This window comes from Centropristis striata, chromosome 15 (assembly GCF_030273125.1).
Source record: "Centropristis striata isolate RG_2023a ecotype Rhode Island chromosome 15, C.striata_1.0, whole genome shotgun sequence".
Classification (NCBI taxonomy): domain Eukaryota; kingdom Metazoa; phylum Chordata; class Actinopteri; order Perciformes; family Serranidae; genus Centropristis; species Centropristis striata.
The window spans coordinates 27,922,665-27,932,960 of NC_081531.1; the positions used below are offsets into that span (position 1 = coordinate 27,922,665).

Consider the following 10,296-nt stretch of genomic DNA (forward strand, 5'->3'; position numbering starts at 1 on the left):
CGCAGAGAGCTGAGCATGGAGGTGATGGGCACATCTCCCCCCAGTATGCTCTGCCTCTCTTTGACCCAGAGTCCTGTGGGACATAGTTATACAGCGCAGCAGGGGGGAAGATAGCTGGAGATGAAAGCAGGAGGGTAACAGAAAGATTGAAAAAAGTTAGGCGAGGGGAAAAATCGAAAGCAAAGAAATGGAAAAGAGGATGAGGAGTTGGCAGTGAAAGACGGGGCTTGAAGATGGAAATTTGATTGTATTTAAACTTCTGCATTGATTTTGCTATCTATTATCTTAATGCTGTTGTGTGCTTTTATGATTAAAGTCATTATTTTATCCTTGTTGATTGACAGTTGGCAGGAAGGAGTTTCAGCGGAGTTCAGAGGTCACACGTTCCCTCCCGTCCTCCCCAAAGAGGCTGGCGGTGGTTCCCCCCAAACCTCAGTCCCCAGGTGAGTATTTCCCCTAATTACTAAAACATATCATACATAAATGCATATATATGTGTCTCATAATCCTACTCTTCCAGCCCACCTGTCTAGCATCCAAAACCTTTCCAAAAATAGTCCTTGCATTTATGACTTTTTCTTAATCCACCCACACTCAGCAGCAGCTTGCATCCATTTCAAATATCTTGTGATTTGATCTAGGCCATCTGTACTGTACCTTTCTTCCATCTTGGCTCTGCAGCCGTAAAATCATTTTCTCACAGAACTGCAGAGGGCCTCCCAATCTTTCCTTGCAGAGTTGACACACATCTCCTCCAGCTACACCTCTCTTTGCTCACTTCCCTGTTTCCACCAAAGTACTCCTGTTACTGTTCACCCTTCTCTTTGCTGCATCTTTCGCTGGACCTTGTCTCCTCCCACACAGGCACAAAATAAAAACATGTTCTTTCTGTTTGTATCTCAGCACTGTTACATTTCTTTTGTTTGCGAGGACTTACACATATTGCAAGTTTGCTGCTCTGAACAGAAGCCCAGCAATGTCGACATGTTGAAATGAAAATTAAATTTATCTTATGAATAACCCTTAAACCACAGCCTGGCAGGAACACACACTAGTCTCGGCACCCCACAAGGTGTGCCGTCACCTTTTCCCATTGTTTCTTGCATCATTATTCCTTCTCCATCCACCCCTCAGCTATAATCTGCATGCTGCTTTCACACTCACATAAACTCATTTAGTATGCACTCAACTCTCCCTAACCTTTCAGGTAGAACCTACAGATGTCTAAGTATGTGTGTGCCTGCAAAAGAGGGAGACATCATTTACATAAGACTTCTAGAAGTCGTTTTCAAAAACGGGGAATCGAAATGTGCCTTCAAGGCAAAGACACTGATGAAGATGTAATATTGGAACATTTGCAGATATTTGCACATTATGCACATTTTCAGAAGCAAAGCCTGGATTATTAGATTCCATGAAAATGTTTTTCCTTTTGATGTTTAGTCCTTACATTTTTCAGAAAGAAATTCCCGTTTTATGTTTTACTTACAGACATGCCCTTAGCTGAATGGGTGTTAAACGTCCATCTCCATTACAATCATACCTCCACCTTCCCCCACTTCTTACTGAATTCTTTGTGTCTCCACTCTCTTCTCTCATTTACCCATGGCCCATAGAGCTCCCTTCATTTTATCCCCCCACCTCTCTCTAACCCTCTAACTCATTACCTGGGACCCTGCACCCCAAGCCCAGCCTCGCGTTGCTATGGAGACGCGGCCTCATGCTTCAGTAGGCCAGAATGATATGGTTTAGGCAGGTGATGTGGTGCTGCAGTGATTTCATTATTCTGTGTGTAGACACTCACACAGACACACACAGGCTCGGTTGTCAGTCTGTGCAAAACTATACACACTTTAAAAATAATTCTGTCCATTCAGGTAATGCTGTGTTTTGATGCTGCGTATCTCCGCAGGCGTGTATGTATTCACACTACATGACAAGGTGACTCACGCAGAGGTTAATCGGCCCGCCTGTATGTCAACCGCAGCTTAATGGTCATGCCCCCTTCAAGGGAAAATGGCTTTCACATGTTTTTTGTTTGAGTGGCCTTTAAATTACCTCCATCATTAATGGCATTTACTTAATGTGCCTAGTGTTTCCACACAGACACAATAGACATATGTTACACTCCTACAAATATACTGTAACAGTATTAATGCATGCTGCACCTCAATCATTTCTTGATAATGATCACATTCATCGTGAGATAAGATCATGAGGGACACCGGACTGGGAATTACCCCAAAGGCTTTCTCTGTGGAAAAAATTCAATTAACTTACCACCATTTATCATGTGAGCACAGTCATTAGCAATAGGTCAGGTCAAATCTCCTCTGATTTAATACTCATCTATTTCATTATTATAGATAGATGTACCCTAGTTAGATTTAAGAATGAATACATGACTAAACATATGGGAGAAGTCAGCTTCTGTATGTATCATTTAAATATCTTTATATATTATCAAATTTTCTGCTTAGGAAAAAAAACACTCATAAAGAATAATTTCTAACTCAAAATTTTTTTTCTCTCCTTACAGTTCAGTCTGGGCAGCGGCCTGCAGCAGCGGTGCGGGGGTCAGCTCCCACAGGGTCCCCTCTCCGTGTGGCCCCCCTGAGGTTGCAGCAGGAACAGCAGGAGAGCCTACAGAGGGAGAAAGAGGAGGCTCAACAGAAGGAGAGAGAAAGGCAGGCAGAGGAAAGAGAAAAGGAAGGGCAAAGAGAAGAGGTGAGTTGCTGAGAAGCTCTGCAGGCCCACTCATAGTTTGCACTATTGTATTAAATTCTATTCATTGTCACTTAGGTTCAGAGGCTGCAGGGACGCTGTGAGCAGCAGGAGAGGCAGCTGGGAGCTCTCAGAGAAGAACTGAGGAAGACTGCTTTGGGTCTAGAAGCCTTTATTATCACCACTCAGCATTACTGCCTCAAGGTAGCCTTCTGAAATGATCTGATGCATACACTGTTATTTTTTACTAACTGGTTTACCTGTAATTAAATATTTTCCAAGGCCAAAATGGCAAATGTATCCACGGTGGACAGTACAAATCATCATCATTACCATCATAATAATGTCTATTTCCCCCACAATCCAACCTAGATAGAAGACAGCGCGTCAGTGCATGGAGTATATAAAACACATTCTCACATGCACATGAACTTAAGAACACATACAGTATTTAACACCATGAGGTGAGTTCACAGCATGGTCCACGAGCAGCACGATGAGCAAGAGTGACTGTGACTGTGGAAAGGGTCCTCCAGAGTTCAGTGTGTCACCGAGCCGGTTTCATCAAGCTTTATGTGTCTGATGGAATGATTTAACCTCTGAGGTGAGATAGCTGTAATACCGCTGCCAGACTGTCGAGGGACTGTCTGCCTTCTTTATGGTCACTGTCTGAGTGCTGCATTCGGCAGCCAACAGTGCAGATGTGCTACAATACAGCAGTGGTTGAAGTGTTGGCTTGTTTGAGTAGGTGTGAGCTCCCTCTGCTGGCGTTAGTCAGACACAACAGCTTCTATATAGCCAACAGCAACATCTACAGCAGTGATTGTATCAAGCAACTCATACAGCTAAAAACCACCTATGTCTCTTGGTTTATTTTTTATTATTATTTTTATAAACATTAATTCAAAGAATCACTGGTGAAAAAGTAAGGTTTTGGATTGTTTTTTCCAGCTGACATTTCTGTGGTCTGCCATTAGCCATGCTCAAACATAATATGTTTTCTAATACTTCAGTTAATGGCCAAGTAACTGCTAAACTAATACATTCCCACCAGCCGTGTACTTATGCTAATAAGCAAATGTTAACATGCTTAACTAAGATGATGAACATGGTAAACACTATCTGCTAAGCATCCAAATGGGGGTCATCCCTATGTTCCCCGGGCGGGGAACATAGGACCCTTCTTTATAAAAAAGGTCCTATGTTCCCCGTCTAAATCTAGGATTACTCATGTTTGTATATTCCCGCCCCTAATCATATTGTATAGGGTTAGGTTATTTGCATTTGCGTGTCAAACAGCCCGTAGGCCTACATAGGCCATAGTAACAGACCGGGGAAGTCTCATACAAAGAGGGGAACATAGGACCCGGGGAACATAGACACGCTCCCCTCAAAATGTGAGCCTGTTAGCATGCTGACATTAGCATTTAGCTCAAAGCAGCACCCTGCCTAAAGGCTAATACATACTCCGCAAGAACAGAGACATTTGTTCTTTTTCTCGAGGTGGCAAGAACAAGAACAAAGTTAGTTCTGGCAAAGACATTTCATACTTCACAAAAAACTCAAGTGCAGAACTCCTAGGAATCCTAATAGGGCCCTCTCAATGCAGCAAATGTCGCAGTTAAATCCAAATTTCTGACCAATCACACAATAGTTGTCGGGCACCACACAAGAAAAAAGTTCTGCCCAGATGTGTCAAGTGGACTATGTATTAGCCTTAGCATGGACCTCACAGAGCTGCTAATAGTCTTTTTGCATTAACCAAGCTAGCTGTTTCACTGTTTGCATCCATACTCATGCTCTGTGTCAAAGTATTGTTTATTTCCAATTTTCAGAATAAAACTACAGAAGAAAATCAAAAGAGACTCTCCTTGGAAATTCAAAGGATCAGGGAGGAAATGGGTGAGTGAGAACCAAAATTTGATCGAACAAGTTAAACAACCTATCAATCAAATCAGGGAACAACTGGGACATTTTCCAGGCAGACTTGTCATAGTAGGAGAAGCTCGTTAGTGATTTGAACTAACAGTTTGTTCTTATTGAGTTGTGGAAGTTTAAAGAGCACATTTTAAATCTGCTTAATTTATTTTCAAGAGATTAATAAATGTCCTCTGAATAAAATACATATAATGAATTCACATTTTCGACTACCAAATGGAGGTATATATTTAAAAGTAAAAGTGAATGATTCTGCCCCCATTTTATATAGTCATCTTGGGACAGTAAAACTTAGAATATTCTGCACTCTCTAATAAGCTAACATCATCAGATACACTCTGCTTCATATACAGCATCCAACTCAGCACGATGGGAGAGACTCCATCGGGAGAAGACGGCCCTGGAGGTGGCATTTGATCGAGAGCTGCAGGAGCTGCAGCTGCAGCAGGAGGCGGAGCTGGCTGCCGTGGAGGAGGGGCTCAGGAAGTGTCACTCAGCCGAGGCAGAGCACCTGAAGGAGGAGCATCGGTCAGAGATGGAGGAGCTGAGGACTCAGCAGCAGGAGCAGGTGAGCGAAAGATAGGCATCATGGGAGATGTGTCTGTTTTACGTAAGCTTTGATGAGATCTTATCCATCACATGAAGTCTGATCAGTCATTAAAGTGTATCTGTGTGTGTGCATGTGTGTGTGTGTGTGTGTGTGTGTGTGTGTGTGTGTGTGTGTGTGTGTGTGTGTGTTAGGTGGAGGAGATGACAGTCCACCATCAGGCGGCCATTCAGGAGCTCAGAGACATGCATAACATCACCATGGCAACACTGCATGAGGAGCACGCCCGTACCATGAGAGGTCTGATTTAAGGCCTCATTTTTTTTTAAAATCACACAATATGATACCAACATGTCAAGAAAAAACGTTAAATCTCCTTCTGTCGTGCTTCTGAATCTGTATGCAGACTTAAGGAAAGCTCATGAGCAACAGAAGATGCTTCTAGAGGAGGATTTTGAGAAACTCAGGCTTTCTCTACAGGTTTGTTGCCATAGGAATTATACTTCATGGTTTATTTTTATTTGATCACCACTGAAGAGACTGGAGAGATGTAAAGTTATGTTATTGTGTGTGTGTGTGTGTGTGTGTGTGTGTGTGTGTGTGTGTGTTCAGGATCAAGTGGATACCCTCACATTTCAAAACCAGAGTCTGAAGGAAAAAGCCAAGCGCTTTGAGGAGGCTTTGAGGAGGAGTACAGATGAACAGATAGTTGTGAGTTTACCTACTGAACTGAACCTACAGTAAAAGCCTGAAAGTGTATATATCATTCCCAACTCCATGAATCACTCTCTATCTTTCTTTTCTTTTTGTTCTTGTGTATGTACCAGGATGCGTTGGCTCCATACCAGCACATTGAGCAAGATCTGAAGAGCTTAAAGGAGGTAGTGGAGATGAAGAACCAGCAGATACACCAGCAGGAGAAGAAGATCTCCGATCTGGAGAAAGTGGTAGGCTCAAATAGGCTATCTGAACAAACGCACGCATGCACACTCCTCTGGATACACATGACGGTTAGCATGTCTGGTGACTGAGGGTTACGCTGTGGTTCTATTTTACTTTTGAGCAGGCCCAAAAGAACGTGTTCCTTGAGGAGAAGGTCCAGGTTCTGCAGCAGCAGAATGAAGATCTGAGGGCTCGTATTGAAAATACCCTAGTCCTGTCCAGGTAAGACATATTCATATTCATGCCGTCGTCATAATTTACAGTAATTCTAACTCTACTAAGCAGCGATCTCCGAACCTGAGAAGTGAAACCACTGTGAAAATGCCTTAAGCCTGCATTCTTTTTATTGGCCGGCAGGGGGCGACTTCATTGGTTGCAAAAATAAGTCAGATTGTGTGAAAGTCAATAACAAAATTACCCTAATTGTCACTTAAATCATGATGTTTATTTTGTAAATTTTGGGCCCATTTAGAGTAAAATAGATAAAGTAGGGTATGTTTTAGGGCAGGGTTACCTTTTGAACAATAAATTACTACCTCAGTGTATTTTCATCTTAAAACTTTAACAGTGTATTTTCCATTAATTAATTAAGGGTTTTTTTTTTTTCACATTTTGAATGGTAAACAGTGTTCAGTGTTTTTGCATCTTGATAACCAAACCAACTAGAAACTTAGCTCTAGCTCCTTGAAATACTGTCACTTCTGACACCAGGATGTGGTGGCCAAAATGGCATTTCAGTACATGCTGCCTATGCTAAGATTAGCTTTTTTCCCTACAGGCAACTCTCTGAGGAGAATGCCAACCTCCATGATTCAGTGGAGAAGGAGAGCACTGAGAAGAAGAGGCTGAGTCGGAACAACGAGGAGCTTCTGTGGCGTCTCCAGACCAGCCCCCTCATGTCCCCCGCCTCCTCCCCGCTGCACCGCTCTTTCTCCACCTCCCCGGTCCCCTCATCCCCGTTCTTCTCCTCCTCACCTGTAGCAGGGTGCGACTCCCCCACCCATTGCTACGGCTGTCCCTAACGGGCTCAATACTGCTCCCCCTCCCACAGAGCCACCACCAATCAAAATTTCTCCCCCGGACCCGCCACACCCACTCACATGGCAGCGAGCAATCAGAATTACTCCCCTGGCCCGGCCACGCCCACACACAGAGTACCAGCCAATCGCTGCAACTCAGCTTGTCTCAGCTCTTTGCAGAGATAAGCTTGCATCTCTTTGTTTTTCTTTCTCTTTTATTTTTACCATTCTCCTCCTTTTTTGAATGTGAAGGCATTGAAGTATATGTTGGAGAAAAACAGAAGGACTGTGGTCGTTACAGGACAAACTGAGCAGTCAAAGCATGGTCTGGAACTTCTTAAGCTTCTACAGCTGTTGGTGTCCATCATGTTAAACAAAACTTTGTACACGCAGATAAATATTGTAATGGGAAACAGAAGCAGATGGCTGCATCTCAGTTCTCCGTCCCTGATTCCAACTTGTATAAATGCAGAGTCTTGAAATGCAGACTGTACATACTGTATGATAGTGACACAGAAAGTGAAACCTCCCTGCATGGGTAGCCACGAGTCCCGCACAGACAGAAACTGTACTGATGGAAAGTAGCACACTCTTTTCACCAGAACACACATTCTGGTGTGTTAAAAAACACACACACTCAAATCCTTGATAAAATAAGTTATATTCTCTCCCTCATTTGGATAAGTTTCTCATAGTCAATTTTCTTCTTCATTTGAAAAAAAAATCCCCAACAAAGCGCCTTATACTCATTCCTGCCGTTAAAAAGCAGAGAACGACCAACATTTTATCTCATAAAAGACTCTGGATAAGAAATTGGTTTGTGAATCAAAGTGAATCATGTTTTTCTGCCTCCTCGAGGTGTATTTCGCATTTTGTAATTAGTTCAACACAGATAGTTTTACTACCCTACCTGGAAGCCCAGCCATTTTACCTGCAAAATCCAGAGGACTAAATGTTTAAACCAGTACCCGGTCTTCCTCCAGCATCTCGCCACATGAGCTACTCTTCGGGATCCCTCAGGTCAACTTGCAAAAACTACGTCTGCCATTTTGTATTTACCTCAGCGGGAAAGTGCAGTCTGTTGTGTCTGTAACTCAACAGCGACAACAAACAACAACAACAACAACAACAACAACAACAACAAACACACAGCTACCAGGGAGCTCGAAGCTCACGAGGGGAACCTAACACAGGAATCACTGTTTTAAATGTCGTTGTGCATTTCTTTAAAATGTGATGTTTCTATCTAATTTATTTGTTACATGTATTTTGCTATTCAAGCAAGCATGTACTGTGAAAGTCTTCCAGTCTTAATGTGAAACTTATTATTGCTGTGATCTGTCTATTTATTAAGCTTGAGGTGTGAAGGAAATGAATGGTGTCTGTAACTTTGGAGATATCACCTATGGGACACAAGTGGAATATGTGATGTACCCCACGAGAAAGGAGATATACCGACTTGTGTCATCACACGTGCATAGGTAGTGTTCAGGGGACTGTCTTATGGTATAATATGGGTCTATAAGCTATGTAGGTTAAACAATATACAGGTTGACCCTCTGTTTACCTCTTTGTGACCCGTGTTGCAATGATTAGTGTAGCCCTTTCTGAACCTGTGTTAACCTCTTCATAACCTCTTCTTTATTATCCGAATGACACTTTTTATCCTTTGAGTTTAAATTTTGCAAGCTACACTGACTATTCTGTGTGCAAGAATATATCGTTCAGGGAATTATTTTCTAAATTTAGATTAGAAATTCTTTTGTATAGCTTCTCTACAAAACATTATACACTCAAGATATTTCCCAAGATAATTTTCCTCTTATATAAAGTACAATAGAGAAACCAACCTTTGGTATATAAAAATGAGAATTATTTTATAGCATACAGTTTGTCTTAGCTGCCTCCTGTACTGTACTGTACTGTATTCTACTGACTAACTTACCCTCAGGGTCCTAATCTTTCATCTGGCTTTTTCATTAAAAACAGTATTATACAGTATAATCTCAGTGATTTACTCTCACATGAACAAGCAAAGCTGTTCAGACTACACATAAAAACGAGCTGCTGTAAATATACAAGGCCAGTGAGAAGGGATGAGGGTTAAGTCTGTGTTGGTTATTGGCAGTCACAGCAACATTGCTAATGGGAGCATGCGTCGGGTTAGTCATTTTTTTTTAAGTTACAGGTTGAGTAAATGTAACCTTTTACCAGCATGTAAGGGATGACGTTTTATGGGTTGCCATTTTTTCAGTAATAGGCTTTTAAGTCGATCTTTAATTGTTATACCAGCACTTTTGACGGTTGTGAAAAAGTAAAAAAAAAAAATCTTTTCATGGATCTTCAAGATTTTTTGTATGACAGGCACACAGGGTTAAATGCTCTTAAATGAAAGAATGTCAAATACAGCATAGGATTTGAGAAATGTATCTCAATTCTCACTTATTTTATACCTACACTGATGATTTTTGAGAATGTCTTTGCATAACGATCAATTGTAAGAATATACCAGTCAGAAAGACACTGTGTTTTCTAATGTTTTAGGATTGCAGTTCACCTACGTCATTGAATGATTCTTCAGGGTCCTCCTAAAGGTCACTTCAGCTGCAAAAAATACAAGTCTACAAGGATGCAACAAAAACTATTGTTTACAAATGACAGCGTAAAGTCACAGATTTCATCTTAAAGGGGAACACCGCCTAAATTAAGAACTCCAGTATGTTATTTCAATGGCCTAGGAAATTTCAAATTGATATTTATGAACATGAGCTGCTCACTTTCAAAGCCAGAAACCAGAGTGGTACAAGTCTGAAACTTGTGATGTCATATACAGTCTATGGTCTGGGGCTCCTGCATAGACAGTGACTGGGAGACTGATTTTTGTTTTTTGACAGAATGTTTGATTTCTGTTTGGATACCTGAATGAAACAGAAAATGTACCCATATTTCCTAGTGCAGTTATACCCTCTTTTTGACCAAGGCAGTACCACCAGGGCCAGTTCAGAGCCCGTGCCTTATCTCGAAGCAGTTCGGAGCAATTTGACAGCCAAAGAACCGTCCCTCGGCCAGGAAAACTGGTTCCAGAACTCTTTGCTGGTCTTGAACCTCGAGTCGCTTATGTTAGGG

The 10,296-nt window shown here is 41.8% G+C and overlaps 1 protein-coding gene across 1 annotated transcript in view; it reads left to right on the plus strand.

The window, feature by feature from the left end:
- Positions 1–7,173, plus strand: part of mtus2a (microtubule associated tumor suppressor candidate 2a) — a 41,428-nt gene extending 34,255 nt beyond the window's left edge. Inside the window, exons 6-16 of the mRNA XM_059351088.1 lie at positions 345–443; positions 2,540–2,727; positions 2,803–2,928; positions 4,560–4,626; positions 5,016–5,230; positions 5,404–5,509; positions 5,616–5,689; positions 5,822–5,920; positions 6,037–6,156; positions 6,276–6,373; positions 6,930–7,173. Coding sequence (XP_059207071.1) covers positions 345–443; positions 2,540–2,727; positions 2,803–2,928; positions 4,560–4,626; positions 5,016–5,230; positions 5,404–5,509; positions 5,616–5,689; positions 5,822–5,920; positions 6,037–6,156; positions 6,276–6,373; positions 6,930–7,173 — 1,436 coding nt within the window. The remainder of the gene's footprint in view (positions 1–344; positions 444–2,539; positions 2,728–2,802; positions 2,929–4,559; positions 4,627–5,015; positions 5,231–5,403; positions 5,510–5,615; positions 5,690–5,821; positions 5,921–6,036; positions 6,157–6,275; positions 6,374–6,929) is intronic.
- The last annotated feature ends 3,123 nt before the right edge of the window (positions 7,174–10,296 follow it).